The following is an 18,327-nucleotide window of genomic DNA, read 5'->3' as shown; positions in this document are numbered from 1 at the left end:
CTGGTTTTTATTTCCATCGCCTTCATATATGTTTATATGCTTGACAACGCAGCATGCAATGTTCTAAAAAGTCTGTCATGCCACGTCATGGCTCAAACGTTTGTACTTGTTGCCCCGTTTTAACTAAATGTCACCTTGAGTCATATATTTATATAAAAATAAATAACAGTAGAATATATATATATATATATATATATATATATATATATATATATATATATATATATATATATATCCGGTAAGAAATTTCTTTTTGTAAGAAGGTAAGAAGTTTTTTTTCTATATATTTTTTTTACGAACAAAAAAAATGAATCACTAGATGATTCATTTGTAAGATGATTCACAAGAAAAAATTCTCAAAAAAATATCTTTATGATTCATTTTTAAGTAAATTAAGAAAAAAAATCACTTTTATGACAATTTTAGTGAATAACAACAAAATCATTATATAAATAAATCATGGAGATGTTTTTTTGAGAATTTTTTCTTGTGAATCATTTTATAAATGAATCATCTAATGATTCATTTTGTTTGTTTGTGAAAAAAATATGTAGAAAAAAACTTCTCACCTTCCTACCAAAAGTTTCCTTCTTATTTGATCTTGACTCTCTCTCTCTCTCTCTCTCTCTCTATATATATATATATATATATATATATATATATATATATATATATATATATATATATACATACAAAATTGTCACCTTAAGTTACGTCTTATAAACAACAAAGCTCGTCACGAGTCGTAAAAGTTTGAAGCTTAACATTGCTGCGAAAATCATGACTTACCTTATTTAGAACATTGACCGCATATCAGCACGACGTGGCAACACTGCATGACAACACCACTCAACAGTATTGCCTGGTAGCACAGCCAAGACTCGATACCCGATTCATTTATATCAATGGGTCTTATTAGGAGTGTTCATCGATTGAAATCCAATAGATTTCGATGGAACTATACCATCCAATTATCCATTAGATGTTGGATTTTATCAATCGATTCAATTCAATTCGTTATCAACGAACCGATCCAATTAGATATTTGATTGGATTGGTTTTATCCATTAGATATATTTGATTGGTTATCCATTATCCATTAGATCTAATCTATTTATATCCAATAATAATCAAATATAATTATGATAAATAGAACTAAAACCACACACAAGTACACTGAATAAGACTAACAAATGACCCTTCAACTTCAACGACCAAATCTCAAAGTTCAACCGTAATACGACTAAAAAAAACTTTTAAATTTAAATTCAACTGGATAGTAATTGGATATATATTGGATAATATTAAAGTGATACAACATTTAATGGTTATTAGATATTCATTGGACGCTAATAGGATATCAAATTGGGTGAGCTTTAGATTGGTTCGGTTTAGTTATTCATTGAATTTTTTGAGTGATCTAATAACCAATTCAATTTAATTGGATTTTAATTTTTCAAAACCGATCCAATCTAACTAGATATTCAATATAGTCAATCAGTTCAGAATGATCAGTTCAAATTAAACCAGTTAATATCTACACAACCTTAGGTCTTATGACTGCTTGCACGTAGTATAAAGAACCCAATATTACCAAAACGGGTAATAAAGTTTGGCTTTTTTCCATATTTAGGTAATCACGTGCTTACTTTTTTAACTTGTTCATAATAGGGTAATATCATCGGTAATTACCAGTAATATTACTTTATTTTGAACAGATCAAACAAGCTTATTGGTCAAACGAATATATAAAAAATATGATTATCTAAATATGGACAAGAAAACAAAGTTATTTACATTATGAGGTCATCAAGGTTATGTTTGGCGTATTGGCTGAAAAGCTAGCTGATAAAAAATAACGTCTGGTAAAATTAACTGAAAAGCTAGTTGAAATATATAAAATTACATAAAATGACATGTAAGAGTATGTGTTTCTATAAGTAATTAAAGGGTGTATTTGGAGAATTAAAAAAAAAAAAAAAAAAAAAAAAAAAAAAAAAAAAAAAAAAAAAACCTCTTAAAAAGCTAGTCAAAGTAGCTTTTCAAAAAGCTAGCTTATAAGATACTTTTTGGCTTACCAAATACGATAATATAAAAAAAAAACTCGAAAAATAAACTAACTTATCAGTTATCTGTAGCACGTTAAACACAACCTAAACCAATTTTATATTGTTGGTGTAACGGGCTCGTTTTGTGCACAACTATGAATTATTGAAAAGTTCGGTACAAACCATATAAACTTAGACCCGTGTAAAGGGACCTCTTAAATCGAACTTTAGCTAAGTTCCTTTAAAACATATTAAAGATAGAGAAAAAATAAAATAATTCAATTTTAAAACTCATGAAGTAGAGAAGGAAAAAGTTGATACACGAAGAATCAAGAGAGAAAAAAAAAAAATCAGAGTTATTAATTGAGCACACTGTCGAAAAAGCTAATATTCAACTTAAGATGATGTTTAAAAGTAATTTTTGTACTCAATGTTGAAGATCAAAGCTCATACAAAGTACACATATTTTTATTGGTATTAAAAATTACACATATTTTTATTGGTATTAAACATATGCTTAGGATTGTTTCTCAAATATCTTATTAGCTTTGAACTTTTAGTTTTTTAAAAAGTCGTTTTTTTTCACTAAAAAATTAATGTTTCCAAACACCTTTTAAACTTATTGGTTTTGAAAAGCCAATAAATCTACCACAATGACTAGTAGGAGACTCGGGTGGTTGGACATAGGGACTCAAACAAGGTACACATTTTCCTTTCTTTTTGGTACTCTATATCTTAGAAAACACAATACAATTATGATACAATTTCCACTAACCAAGTAAAGGAGTCTTTCTTTAGAGCATTAGGTATGAGTCCAATGTTATAACATCCAAAATTATCACGTCATATATCAACACAATAATAACTAAAAGTGGGTTGGTATGCATATGTTATAACATGTTAAGACTGAACGGATTGGGGGTGCTAAACCCGATCGCTACAGTCGCTAATCTCACTGGAATACCGCCCCCCAGTGCTTGCTAGGGGGCTCGCTACTAAGCCCTCGTTATGTATCTGACGAGATGAGAGAGAAGAGTTTGTGCAATTTGATTGGTGGAAGGTTGTTTGGCTGGGATCCATTACCGAATAATGAAAAAAAAATATATGAAAATTCAAAGAAATCCATCAAGAAAACTTCACCTTATTGAAGCCGGCGATTTGCTTCTGATATAATCAATTCAACGTTTAGATCATGGGTATGTTAGGAAAAAAAAAAAAAAAAACATTTTAAGTGATGATATGTAACAGAGATGATTATTTGCAAATTGAAATACTATGGGTTTTGTCAAATCGGGAGAGCATGGAGAAGAAAAGAGGTTTTATTGCTTTAGCTTTACTGCTGATAGAGAAGAAGAGAGATTATATATGTTTTAAATTAATTCATCTTTTTCGAGATGTGATACTGTTTGTATAAGATACTTGGAAGGATTCTTATGAAAAACAAAAAGATAACCTGTTCTATCCATTTTCTTTTTTTTATTCTAACTGTCTTTTTTTGTCAAAATAATTATTCTACGAACTTTGTATGTGATTTGTTATCTTATTTTGTGATAATTGCTTTTTTGTCAAAAATATAATTTATTCTTGTGGTTTAAAAAAATAAAATTTATTTAATATTATTGTTTGTGTATTAAAAAATATATAATTTAATTAAATTTGAAAAAGAGAATAAAAAAAATAAAGTGTTATGAATGTTACGACTCCCTCTCTAATGCGAAAAATTAGATGCTAAAAGAGAAAAATGAGGTGACATTCAAAAATATGATGTGAAAAGGTGTTAAGAGTGTTATCACTCCCCCTAAACTAGAGGTTGATTAAAAAGACACCATATATTATAATATGAACACCCTAATTAATTTTTTTAAATATTTTTATTGACTGAAATTGCATTGTTTTCCGGAAAAGTTGATTATAAACAGTTAATTATTTATTGATTTTTTTATAAAAGTGTTAATAGGGTATCTAAAGGGTGTCTTATTAGCAACACCCCTAGCCTAATAGGTAGAGAGAAAAAGAAAGAAAGAAATCGATTGGTTGATGAAATCAAAAGCCAATCATATTTCTTGTTTTTGCTTGTCGTCGTTACGAGTTGTGCTTTAACACCCTCTTAACTAGAAAGCGGGGTGGTGTTCATCTCGGTATGACTGGGTTGTTAGTCACATCCACAATAATATCACTTCTCGTTGCCTATATTGTGTGCTCTTAAGCATTTTACCATATGCTCTTAAGCATTTTAATGGTTTCATTTAAGGTGTTTGTTATTGTATTTCAATACAACTTATTAGTTTATTGGCTTTTTGAAAAACCAATAAATCAAAAAGAAATATTTAACAAATTTAAAAGCATTTTTCAAAATAGCTGTTTTGAAAAACAAATTAAACTCGACTTTTTGAAATTGCTTTTGATTTTTAACCAAAATAGTTTCAAATAGAAGATTTTAAGCGTAAAAGCTTATTTCAAACGTTTTTTTTTAAAAAGCTAATTTTAGAATCATTAAAAATCAATAAACACTATCGTCTAAAAACACTAAAACACTTTTAGTGTTCAGAAACCAATCCCAAACACTTTTGGAGTTACGGTTTTTTTAATGGTTTGTTGGTATTTTTCGCAACACAGATATCTATTCAACAGCTTTAGCGAACATGTTTTCATTCACAACCAAATTCATCCAGAATAGCTTATTTACTGAATTATTCAGACCTCAGAATAGCTTATTCTTAAATAACTCAGAGAATGCCAAAAAAAAAAAACTAACCGACTAAATTGGTTGGTGTAAATTTCATTTCTTAAAATGATATGTCGAAACCATGCAAATATGCATCATCAACAAAACATGAAACATAAACGTCCATAAAAGTGCATAGCCCCCTACGACATAACCACATATTTACAATGTTTCATACACATACATATTTTCAACTAAACAAACCCCCGTCATAATTACTTGAGACACCAACACAACAGACCAATTATGTACACACATCACATCCTCCTGCAACAAATTCAACATCAATATTTTACTGTTTTTTTTTTTTTTTTTTTTTTTTTAAATAAACTTAAAAAAGAATATTATGTCATGTTACCTGTTATGCCCAGTTCCTCTTGGATCGAAGTTTCGTGAGCTTATCCCTCCATTGCGCTGTAACAAACCATAAAAATATATAAGAGCTTCAACCATGATTATAAGATTAGATTATCATTTTAATAATAATAATAATGATATTTTGATACATTAATTATTTATAAAACATACCAGCATCTCTGTAACGTTCCTCAACCGCAGCAATTAGCATATTCCGAATAAGATTAAACTCCTTGGTTTCCACGCAAGGCTGACCACTTGGTCTGTAACCATTACAATTTTTATTTTTATTTTTAGAAAAAAAGAAATCTATCAATTAATAAACTAAACCTAACCCTGAGATAATTGATAGATACCTATCGAGTTCTTTAAATATCAAGCCATCTGAAGAAGAAGATCCATGAAATGAAGGTTTTGCAGATTCAACAATCTTCATCCCATCACTATATGCCAAGAACTTGTTCACCTGAATTGGCACCTGATGAACACACAAATGATAATAACATTAACAATAAATATTTTATTTCCAATAATGATATATATATATATATATATATATATATATATATATATATATATATATATATATATATATATATATACTTTTTTAAGAGATGAATAAAAGGTAAAAAAATAATGTTAAGATGTGATACCTTGCACCTCACAGCAATATTGATGGCATCTGATGGACGAAGGTCAAAGCTAAGACAATCTGTTTCATCATCCACCTAAAATAACAATAATAAAAATAATCATATTATTTTGTTTACAAAAAACATGAGAATTGGATTATAATTATATAATCAATTAAATTGTTAGTTATTTGAAAAGTTTCTTGCCTTTGTGAGATATAACCGAGCAAAATACGCCTCTTGTATTCTCTTGGTTACTCGAACAAGCTTCACCTGAAAACAATTTTTCATCAAACATCATTTTATATTTTATTCAGACAACACTTTATTTGATTAAAAAAAAAAAAAACAAAGAAACAGGGCATTACTTTATATCCCATTTTATCAACCATTTCCTGCACCACTTGATACATAGTTGGCCTAGCCTGAAACAAAACAAAGCACAACAATTTCAATCACTAGAGAAACACATGAATGAAAAAAAGTCAACAAAAAAAGTCAAAATCAGCATACAATTTGTTCATTGCGGATTGCAGCCATGAGCAATACACTTGGCATCTCCACTACAAGAAAATGAAAATCGATTTTATGTAAAAATCCGGAAAAACTATCTTCCAAAACTACAAAATCAAACACATTTGAGAATAAAGAATCCACATACAAACAATAATTGGAAGTAAAATCCCTGTTCCATCTTCCATCTTCAATACAATAGCAGGATGTGGAGCATAATCAGGCACATGGCCACCTTGAGGATTGTTATGAGCACATCTTAGATGCCTCCCATCCCTCATCTTAATCATAAACCCCTCTGGCCCACTTTTCACCTCAACTGTGTAGAAAACCAAAGGAAAATAAATTCAAATTACTTACTTAAAACAACATGATAGATTTTGTTTATCTTATTCTTACCAGCTTCAACTACACTGGAATCAACATAATCAGAGTCATTCTCATTGAAACTCTCTGCCATGCTACCATTGCCATTTGAGGATGAACTGAAAGTGCATGTAATGGAATTGGTCTTTGATCTTGATTGATTATGGATATGAATCCGATGACTGTAAACACCTCTGAATCCCCACATCCCACTTCTAAGACCTTTAGCCTTTGTCACACTCGAATTAATGGCAGGAATTGGATGAATCCCTCCTTGCTTCCTTTGAACAGAAGGGCAAACAACTGGACCTTGTAGAGAACTCATCATGCCTGTTACCAAAACCCAAACATATAAACAATCGTTCAATAGACTAATCTGATGAAAAAAGGAAATCATTTCTTGATCAGACCCAAGAAACAAAATGGTACAAATGTTGAATTCTGGATATATTTATTTGATCACATGCTATCATAGTACGTTATTGGAAAGTAATGATCAATAAGCATTAAATAGTGTAAATGGTTCTCTATCAGACAACAATCTAGTGCACTATGGATATTGACAACTACCCCGTGTTTAACTTGTTAGAATCGATTTGCTACAGATTTGGGAAATGTTAGGTGGGATGATGATTTCCTTTTCTTAATTTTTCTGGAAGAACTGTTGACGTATATTTGAGGTATTCCTCGATTATCACATGGATGACAAAATTGCTCTTGATAAATTTCATTATCAGAACAAATCAATGCGTCATATATTTCCTAGTTTTTGTATGAAATCGCAGGCTTTACTTTAATTCCAATCACAAACCATGAATCATAACTTCCCAAGCATAACCTCAAACCAAAAAAATCAAAATATACGAAATAATTTCTGGAGAACAAACGAAACGCCTAAAAGCTCATGTTTGCTTTGATTTTTTTTTTTTTTTAAATGCGACCACAAACAAGATCATTTTATCTTAATAGCAATCATATGAAACACAGAATTCGAACTATTTTACAAGCAATCTGCATAAATCTGTTGAAATAGGGATCATCATCATCACCATCACCATCACATATACATGTAAAAATCAAGAAGCCGGCATTAATTAATTACCAAAATCAGATTATAATCAAAAAAGGGCCCTGACCTTAACAGTATGACTAAAAAAGAATAGGAAAAACCTTCCGTCACCGATCGAAGGTAGCCACTACACTTCCAAATCCAAACGCCTCCAATCAAAATTGGAACCAGAAATCAAACGGATCAAAGTGATTGCACATCAAGTAGCCATGGATTATTCGAATACAAACGATTCAGTTCGAGATTCACAAGAAAAACGATAGTTCCAACAAGAGTGAAAGGTTAAAGAGGAGATGACGCGGACAGGATAAAGAGAAGAAAAGATGGAAGAAGATGAGAGATTCTTCTTCTTTAATGGCGATTGAAGGAGAGAGAGGAGAAAGCGTTGATGGATATTTACGGAAGAAGTAGGACTTTTAAGGTGTCCCCTTTTCTCTTTGTGAATTATTTGTGTTGAAAAGACGAAAATGTCACTATCGAGGGAAAGTTACATTTTAACGCCTTTATTAAATATTGATATCCTACAAGGAACCCTTCATATATTTCCTAGTTTTTGATTTTTGATGTAGTACAAATAAACGCGGGAACGTGAGGTGGAATAACGGATGCTGTGATTCAAGTACGGAATGTAATCCAATGTAAAAGTCGTCTCTCAAATTTCTTTTCTTTTGTATATTTTGTTCTTTATTTCTACATCCTACCTTTGTTTTAAACTTTTAATACCAATAGACTATTTGTAAATTCTATATTATTTTCCTTAAACTAAGGATGATACATATACTGATATACATGAATACATGAGTCTCTACTATAATATTATAACACAAATATAAAAATACATTACAGTAGCGTAGTTAGGATTTTATTTTGGAATAGGTTAAATAATTTACAAAATATTAAAGAATGACAAAATTCTTCAAATGATAATAAAATGTAACTATGCATTCTAAACTAAATTGTTTACTTAAGTTGCAAATGGTATTGTCTTACATCATTTAAATAATTTAAATGAAGTATAATCCATATAAGGCTACATTTCAAGTTTTGAATGTGATAGGTCATACTATCATATCACAACCATAACTTTTTTTTTTAACAGAAATATATATTCTACATATCAGATATATATGTAACCTTAATTTTGTGTGAGTGGGCCAAAGCTCACTCTTGCACCTGTATGGTTATGCCCCTAATACACTATACATCTTCGCGTGTTGAGTGGGAGGTCAAAAACACACACTTAAACAGTCCATGTGGTGCCCGACGTGGCCATCGTGCTCACCGAGAACATTGTGTTCAGCTAGGCAAGAACATTTTGTCCCGCTAGGCAGGTTCTCTGTCCTCTCTTTTATGCCTTTTTCTTCTTTCTTCTTCTGACTTCTATATTATGTGGTGTATATTGTTCTTATTGATTAAACAAATTTTAAAAAAATCTAAATTACCCCTTTAATGATGTACTCGGGTAGGTACAATAAGCAATCACCAACCCGAGTACAACAAGCAACTACTGGCCTGAGATTTACCAAACTTAATAGTGAGAATTAAAAGGAGCGATGCAAGGGCAACCTCTAGGCCAATAACACCATATAACAGGTAATGACCTATAAGAGGACATACCCCAAGGAAAGCACAAGCATACAAATATTTATAGTGAGCAAATAAACCGTTATAAACCAAATAGTTATCTTTACCCGGATCATGCAAGTCACCGAGTAACACCCTATATCGATGCACTTTCAAACGCTTATAAAAGTTGAGCATCGCCAAAGGAAAAAGATGTAGAGTTTTCGAATGCGGAACAATTTTACATCAACGCCTAATCGACATTTAACTTAGGCATTGGAGAGAAATATTGGGGTTCATCCATCGGTATCACTTTCTAACCTAGCATTTTGCTACCTTTTGTAGCGTGCCTTCCTGATTGTGCATTAGAAGAGGACATTCTTGATCAATTAATAGGCATCCAGAAGGCTACGTAGCAACATTGACGTCATCCGTCTAACCATACTGAGAGATGCATTCACGAAAGAAACAAATAACCTTCAGCAGCAATACCAAAACACAATAATTGTCTCCCTAAAACCGCAATTTACAATTGTTTCCAGCAACGATGTAACCGAAAGGGACAGAAAACGAAAGGAGTCCCAACTACTTCAAAAGAACAATCTGACAACAACTACCAAAATAAAAGAATAAACGAAAAGATCACAACAAACAATGAGGAAAATAACACGACTTTGGACAAGTTATTTGTTAAACAACAAAACTGTGAACAACCAATAAGAGGAAATGAACCAATCCTAATATATGGTTGCATCTAGGATATATGCATTTCACTGAATATATATTGTGATAACGGTTGTTCAACTAAATTAATGTACAAACATTGTTTTACTACCAGAGGTCATGAGAAAGGAAATGAGAGAACCCAAGTCACATTTAAAAGCTTCGTAGGGCACTCGATGTGGCCTGTAGGAGTAATATTGTTAAAATTGACATTACAAGACCTTTAAACATGCACCACAAACATACAAATGATAGATTTTACAATCATACAACCACCATCACCATATAACATTATTTTTCGAAGAAGCGCTATGAAAAAAATTCGAATAATCGCTTCCACATTACATGGTCAGATAAGATTCATGACATCGAAGTAATACATAACTATTTACAAAGAACCATTGGTAATACCAACATTAACAATAATAGCAAAAAGACATGATCTAATGACGGAACAACAACAAGTAGTATGGATAAACCAGAAACAATTATAATAAACAACACATACCCGGATCAGGGAATCCACATATGACTTACATTGCCAACCCTATTGCGAGATGGCCTAGTTAACTTACTAAAATAATATGATGATGCGTTTTCTTGGAAGCCAACCAACATAGTTGGTGTGTCGATACAGGTGATCGAGCATAAATTAAATGACAAACTAGCAACAAAACTGATCAGACAGAAAAATGAGTCAATCCAAATAACGAAACAAAGCAAAACATGATAAAGTTAACAAGTTAATAAGTGCAGGAATAGTTCGAGAGTCTTTATTCCCATTATGTGTAGCCAAATCTATCCATGTAAAGAAGGGCAATGGGAAGTGGCGAATGTGTGTTGATTTCATCGATTTAGACAAGGCATACAATAAGGACTGTTATCCGCTCCCGACGATTGATGAAAAAATAGAATCCTTGTACGGACACAAGTGGAAAAGTTTTTTTTAGATACATATAAAGGATACCACCAAATCCATATGCATAAAGGGAACGGAGAGAAAATGTCATTCCACATAGATAGATGAACATTTTGTTACACAAAAATGTCTTTTGGGTTAAAAAAAATGTCAGAGCAACATACCACAAAGTGGCATACAAAATCTTCGAGTCACAAATAGGAATAAATATTGAGGTATATGTGGATGTCATGGTCATAAAAAACAGAGATGACAATCGCTTCTTGGAGGATATTAAAGAAACGTTTGACAATTTGAGAAGTGTCAGCATGAAATTAAACCTGAAAAAAAAAGTGCCTTTTCAGTGTGGAAGAAGGCAAGTCCTTGGGACACATGATCACCAAAGAGGGAGTAAAAGCAAATACGAGTAAAAGTAAAAGCAAATACTAAAAATACTTACTTTTTAATGCAGTTACCATCACCGGGAACAATCAAGGAGGTGTAAGCATTGAATGATAAGATAACCGTGTTGGGCCGCTTCATAGCAAAATCAGCTAAGAAAACACTTCCCTTTCTACAAGACCCTCGGACCTAGATAACCTGGACCTCTCTAGGTCCCAAATGCCATAAAGTTTCTCACTTTATCCAACCTAGACCCTTTCCATGCACTAAAACCTTGTAGGAAGCTTAGTTTTTATGTTTTAGCCTTGTTAGGCTTTGCATGCACATAAAGTTTGCAACTTTACGTGGTATATGCACTAGGTGAGGTTGGATATGAAGTTTGGGACCTTAGATCCCACTGCAAAGGGATGGACATAAAAGTGGCTGAAGGAACTCGTCGAGTCCCTTAGTTGACTCGACGAGTCAGGGTAGGGTCTTCCCTATTTTTGAGTTCAGATTGAGTGCAACGAAGATTGGTGTTTTGGCCTGAATGGACTTTAGGTTTTCTGGGCATTTGATGAACCCGACGAGTCACTAAGGTGACTCGGTAAGTTGACTCAGGATTCAGTGGAAAGGACTCGGGAGGAACTCGACGAGTTGTTGGATGCACTCGGCTAGTTGAGGTCAACATTAACTGTTGACCTTGACCATGACTTTGACCATGGTCGTATAAGGTTGATTTTGAGGGTATTTATGGGATTGTGACAAGTTAATCACATATTGATTATAGGCAGTTGAGGAGGAGCAGTGTGTGGGATATATCTGATCTTAGCTTATCAGTTCAACATTGGTGAGGCAAATCTTCTCACCATACCAATGGGTCTAAGGCACCAAGGCCGACCCATTTTATGATATGTGGATTGTCGATTGATTATGCGTTATGTTAGTATGACATTTGTATGGAAGACCCTGGGGGTTCCCGTGGCAGTAGACTAAGACCACGTGGGGGTTCCCGTGGCATTTGGTATGGTACAGAATTCAGAAGGAAGGTACCTACGCATAACATAATATAAGCACAATCATCACATAATGTAAAAAGAATACATGAAAGAGTACATATCGGCCACGACATCGGGCGCTGCGCGGACCTCTTCCGCAGTCAACTGAAAGGCTCTCCCACGTGCCTTCGGTGCTTCAACCTTCGCAGGCTGAACTTTCGCAGCTCTCACCGCAGCAGGGGCTGATCCCAGAAATGCTCCCTGCGCTGACCCCCGCAACTGTAGACACTCTGCCTTCCGGTGTCCAGTCTGGTTGCAATGAAAACAGACTGAAAAACCCTTAGGGCAATCCTTGGCCATGTGCCCCTCCTTGCCACACTTGTAGCAAGACCCTGCTCTGCAAATCCCCTCGTGGCTCTTGCCGCACTTGCCACAAGTGCGGCCCTTATGGTTCCCAGATCTCGAATCAGCGGATTTGACTTGCTTGGTTGCCGGATGAGATTGAGCCGGCCACCGATCCTTTCCCTGAGACTCAGCCTCCTCCCTGGCTTGGGTCTCCCTCTTCCGGGCATTTTCCTGAAGCTCGGCAAATGTCCGGTACGTCCAGTTCGCCACGAACTCACGTATATCCCTCCTTAGAATGCTCAAATATCGGCTCATGCGTGCCTGCTCAGAGGACACGTGCTCTGGGCAGAACATCGCCCACTCATGAAACATCCTCGTAATCACCGTAACAGACTCAGTACCCTGCTTGAGGGTCAGAAACTCCTGGGCCAAACGCTCCCTCTCCACCTGGGGAACGTACTCATCTCGAAACATAGCGGTGAACCTCTCCCGGGTCACCGCAGCAAGCTCAGCAGGCGTAAAGTGCGCAGTCACAAACTTCCACTAGTCCTTCGCTCCCAAGCAAAGCTGGTTCAGCGCGAACCAGACTCTCAATTGCTCTGGAGATGAGCAGGTAAAGAAACACCCCTCTATGTCAGAAATCCATCTCATCGCCGCGATCGGGTCCTGGGTCCCATCAAACTCCGGTGGTATCGTGTTGCTGAACTCTCGGAATAACAACGCATCACCACCCTGCGGCCTAGTCGTAGCTATAGCTGCAGTGGCCGCAACAACAACAGCCTCAGAAAGAGCAGCGTATCTCTCATCAAATGTCTCCATTAGAGTGGTCTTGATAGACCCGAACATCTCTGGTATCTCTGCCCTGATGGCCGCAGCCACCTCTTCCTGTATGATCCTACAGATCTCATCATCGCTCGAACTGCCGATCACTGGTGTGTGGCACGTCCCAACCATGGTCTCCTTCTGAAATACAACATAAGAATATTAGAGACCCTTTTCGAGTATAAATACACTCGATAACTCCACCCTACTCGTTCCTTGGTGCCGAAAGGTTTCTTACTTGGGCTGCGTACCAACCCGGTATCTTCAGTAGTACGGGCCCAATACTACCGTCCATACCGTGTTGGCATTCATCCCAAGTCCTCCTCCTTGAACCTCAAATCCCAAGTACTCTACTCTTTCTATCATGTGCCACTCACTAACAAAACTCTCATAAGCGCCTCGCTACTATCTAAATCACTCTTAAGCATCTTCAGCAGCAAAACCCCTAGACTAAGGCATCATATATCATGCCACTCTAGTCCTAATAAGAATACCTAGTCTACTCAAGCATGTATATCGTAACTCATCATATAGCATACATAACATATCTGATAATCACTTATTAGGAGGGTATTTTGGGAAATCACCGTTCGGGCGCTGGCTGATCGTACACACGACTCTGCTCTGTTTGTCTCAAAACTCCTTTTACTCTTTTTCAAAAAAATATTATTTTTATTTTTATTATTAAAAGTTTCCTCAAATCCCCAGTTTGAGTTCAGATACGCCTGAAGATATATCCAAATCCCTCAAACCAATGCTCTGATACCAACTTGTAACACCGTAAAAATTTGAGCAATTTTTCACTTTTGAAACCCATAAAATATCATTTGAAATCATAAACAAATCATTATATCAACATTGTATCAATACAAAACCCAAGATCAATATATATATATATATATATATATATATATATATATATATATATATATATATAAACTTCGGTATGCGTGTGTAAGGATCATGCCGGCGCCTTCCCGCGATCATCGCTGGTACCTGAAACACATAACACATAGCACTGTAAGCATAAATGTTTAGTAAGTTCCCCAAAATACCACTCTAACACATAATAGCCACTCGAGGCTAAAACTTTGTTGACCCTCATGTCTATGTGTCTCAGTGGGGCCCTCCAGCCCCAACTCTCTATGGGCCCTCTGCCCTAACTCTGTGGACCCGAAAGTCCTAACTTTGTGGACCCGAAGGTCCTAACTCTGTAACTCCGAATCATACATAACACATATCACAATAAATCATAGCACATAAATAACATGCAATTACACTGGCATATAACTCTAAAATACTCTATCTCATAACTCTGTTACCACACTAGGTAAAGTATAGTGAGAAGACTCACCTCAGGCGTCTCGGTAAATCTCTGACTCGGTAGGAATATTGCCTAGTCTTCGCCTATTCACATAAAGTAAATACTCTTATAAATATAATTCTCAAGACTAGACTCAACCTGCCTTTGGCACCCTTAGGAAGGAAAAAGGCTATTTTACCCCCCTCTCAACACAAGTACTCCATTGACCAAACCCTCAAAGTCAATGGTCACACTTTGACCCTACTCGCCGAGTGCACTCTGGTGACTCGGCGAGTTCACACATGTTCTTTAACACTTTGTCCCGCTTGGCACACCGAGCCCCTCCCTATGCTTGACAAGTCATACTAGGCATGAATCGCGGGGCCACCGCGACTCAACTCGCCGAGTCTCAAGAACAACTCGGCGAGTGTCGCCTTGAACTCCAGTCCTCTAACTCCCTTTTGACTCACTGAGTCATCCCCCAACTCAGCAAGTCTACTCACTGAGCAATTTACGTGAAACCCTGACCCTACTCGCCGAGTCTCAGGAATAACTCGGCAAGTTCATGCCATGCACAAACTCTACTGGCCTCCTGAGGTCAGATTGTTTCCCTAAATCAAAGATCTGGCCTTCCCAAGCATGAATGTCACGTAAAGCTCGAAACTTGATGTTTGTATAACAACAACAAGGCATCAAAAGGTGATTTAGTCCCAAAAATGGCAACCTAAGTCCAATAACCCCAAACTAATCCATAAAGCTCCAAGGGTTAAGGTCTCTGGACCTCTTTGAGTCTAGATCCAAGGCACAAACTGAAGGAGGTTCGAACCATTACCTCAAAATGAAGTCTCTGAATCCCTGGAACTGCTAGAATCGCACCTCCCCTCTTGCTTTTGCACCTCCTTCTTGCTAAACCAAAGATACAAGGATCAAAAGTGTCTTCTTCTTCCTTTCAAAGATTTGGCTCACTTAGGGTTCTCTCAATGGATTGGTAGCCACAATGAGAGGCTATAAGTGCCCTTAAATAGGCTCCAAACCCGGGGATTTAGGGTTTCATTAAACATTGTGGACTCACCGAGTCCAAAGCGAATCCGGATGAACAATCACGACCCTACTCGGCGATTCTACGCATCAACTCGCCGAGTTCCTTCTCATAATTCAAAATAATTAAATAAAATAATATACCTGGAAACCCGACTGTTACAATAAAGATGTAATCCGGTTAAAAATCCTGTATTTTCTATTGTATGTAGAAGGTATTGTGTAACTGTGTATTTCCCCAGAAAATCATATATTTTCTGTTTATAAAAATGTTGTGGTCTCAACCCTAAGGCCGAATATCAGTGTATGTATGTTTTCGTATCAACAAGATTTTATTGGTGTTCCCTAAAATTATGTTGGAGAGGATCTCTAGGTGAGCCGTTTTAACCATACTTGATTATGACGAATTCGCCTGTCGTGGCGTTTTCAGGGGGCGACTGGATTTTAGGTGAGGTTTGTCACCTTAGACTAGCCTAGTCTAACTGTAGCGAACAACTCAGGTGTGGGGTGTCACCCCGTATAGATCTATACACAAACTCTCGCTCTCCCTCCAGGAGACTTTGGTTATAACTACAGGCTACGATTGTACACTCGAGAGATGTCAATCGACATGTCTCACTAGCATCCTTGACTGAGTTTACGCATATATTGTATTATATTATATAATGTTTCCGTGTGCGTTTTATGTTTGAAAAGCCCAATGAGTATGTATATGAATGTATGAGGCCCAACAAACATGTAGAAAGACCACTAGGGCCCAATGAACGCGTAATGTATAGTTTAGGCCCAATAAGCATGTAAATGAACCAATAAGGCCTAATAAACATGTAATGTATAATCTAGGCCCAATAAGCATGTAAATGGACCACTAATGCCCAATAAACATGTAATGTATAATCCAGGCCCAATAAGCATGTAAATGGACCACTAAGGCCCAAATAAACATGTAATGTAAGTATTACGCATAATAAATATGTAATTGATGTATTTAGTTCGTATGTTATAACATTGTTTATTTTAGCTCGATTGTTTACCAATATGACATAAAATGCCCACTTTTTGTAATAATGACATTTTTGGCTCGTAAATTTACAATTTAGGCTCATTTATAGTAAGATTGACACTTTAGGTCCCTTAAGACCAAAAGTTTACATAAATGAGCTTATTTAAAATAAAATAATATTTTTAGCCCACTTTTGTTAAAAATAACAATTTCGGCCCATATTTATGAAACTTGGCATTTTCGTCCAATTTTATAGGAATCAACACTTACGACCCAAGTTTAATAAAAATTTACATTTTCAACCCATTTTTGATAAAGATGACATTTTCGGCCCAAGTATTGTGAAAACTACATTTTAGGCCCAAATTCAAATAAAATGACAATTTTAGCCCATTAAACCGTATATTTACATTTTTGGCTCAAATTTGTGTTAAATGACAATTTAACCCATAAAAGTTAAAAATCTACAATTTAGGCCCATAAACTGTGAAGGCCCACATTAAGGCCCATTATGTGAAAATTAACACTTTTGGCCCTTTTTAAAACCATGAATATTATAAGGGTTTAGGTCGTTTTTGGTCATTTAACTTTTGGTTTTGTGCTCATTTGGTCACTTAACTCTTTTTATGTTTTAAAAGGTCATCAAACTTTTGATTTTATGCTCATTTAGTCACTTAACTTTTGTTTTGGTCACTTAACTTTTAGATTTGTACTCATTTAGTCACCTAACTTTTAAAATTGTGCTCATTTAATCACTAAGCTTTTGAAAAAGTTTAAAAGTTTAGTGACTAAATGAGCACAATTTTAAAAGTTAGGTGACTAAATATGACCAAGCCAAAAGTTAAGTGACCAAATGAGCACAAAGGCAAAAGTTTGATGACCTTTTAAAACTTAAAAAGAGTTAAGTGACCAAATGAGCACAAAACCAAAAGTTAAGTGACTAAAAATGACCTAAAACCATATTATAATGACCCATTCTTATGTAAAAATGAATATTTTAGTCCTTGATAAACGGTAGGTGCCATAAAGGTCTCATCTTTTGTTTATTTGTCAAAAATGGTCCCTTTACAAGATTTTGTTTAGTTTTTCAACAATCTTCACATGTTTAACACTTTCATCTTCATGGTATGTTGTATAAAGTGTTTTAGTTTACAAATGTCACAAAGTTTTGTTAGAGTTTTCGAGATTTATGATGTTTCATCACATATTCACAACTTATACCAAGAAAACACACATAAACATGCATATATACATATATCTACCACATAAGCAACTTGTATTCTCCCATAAAACATTGTAAAATCGAAAACAAGGGGGTATAAACTCACCTTAAGGTTTTGATTCGGTTTTTGGTGAAGATATGAGAAGATCTTGGACCTAGCAAGCTTTTTGAGAAGGTTTTTGAACTTAGATGGTTCTAAGAAGCGTGATTCACGGTTTAGAATGTTAGCAAGTGAGAGGTTTATCATATGAAGTTAAACACTTAAAATAGAAAGTAGCTTACTAAGATGAACTTTGATGGAGTGTTCTTGAAGGCACAGTC

The 18,327-nt window shown here is 35.1% G+C and overlaps 1 protein-coding gene across 2 annotated transcripts; it reads right to left on the bottom strand.

Annotated features, from left to right (window-relative positions):
* Positions 1 to 4,799: 4,799 nt before the first annotated feature.
* LOC145012709 (bifunctional nuclease 1-like) lies at positions 4,800 to 8,123 on the bottom strand. 2 transcript variants are annotated; one of them, XM_078971596.1, is made up of 11 exons: positions 7,812 to 8,123; positions 6,675 to 6,971; positions 6,424 to 6,594; positions 6,276 to 6,325; positions 6,131 to 6,187; positions 5,970 to 6,035; positions 5,784 to 5,858; positions 5,487 to 5,608; positions 5,302 to 5,393; positions 5,132 to 5,187; positions 4,800 to 5,040 (listed from the first exon to the last, which is right to left on the bottom strand). In XM_078971596.1, exons 2-10 carry the CDS (start codon positions 6,967 to 6,969, stop codon positions 5,135 to 5,137), a joined length of 981 nt encoding a protein of 326 aa, XP_078827722.1. In that variant the 5' UTR covers positions 6,970 to 6,971; positions 7,812 to 8,123; the 3' UTR covers positions 4,800 to 5,040; positions 5,132 to 5,134. The 2 variants fall into 2 exon arrangements, with proteins under 2 accessions (XP_078827722.1, XP_078827654.1); XM_078971528.1 differs by having other exon boundaries at positions 7,778 to 8,122.
* Positions 8,124 to 18,327: the final 10,204 nt, after the last annotated feature.

This window comes from Lactuca saligna, chromosome 1, assembly GCF_052625555.1.
Source record: "Lactuca saligna cultivar CGN05327 chromosome 1, ASM5262555v1, whole genome shotgun sequence".
Classification (NCBI taxonomy): domain Eukaryota; kingdom Viridiplantae; phylum Streptophyta; class Magnoliopsida; order Asterales; family Asteraceae; genus Lactuca; species Lactuca saligna.
The sequence above is the reverse complement of the archived record's forward strand: the minus strand, read 5'-3'. Positions and strand labels throughout refer to the sequence as shown.

What these genes read in the sequence shown, in the direction of transcription:
- LOC145012709 (XM_078971596.1), bottom strand. Translation starts at nt 6,969, where the DNA reads ATGATGAGTTCTCTACAAGGTCCAGTTGTTTGCCCTTCTGTTCAAAGG. An exon ending in TTGATAAAATGGGATATAAA is followed by an intron (nt 6,036 to 6,130) that starts GTAATGCCCTGT and finishes AATTGTTTTCAG; the next exon opens with GTGAAGCTTGTTCGAGTAAC. An exon ending in ATATTTAAAGAACTCGATAG is followed by an intron (nt 5,394 to 5,486) that starts GTATCTATCAAT and finishes TAATGGTTACAG; the next exon opens with ACCAAGTGGTCAGCCTTGCG.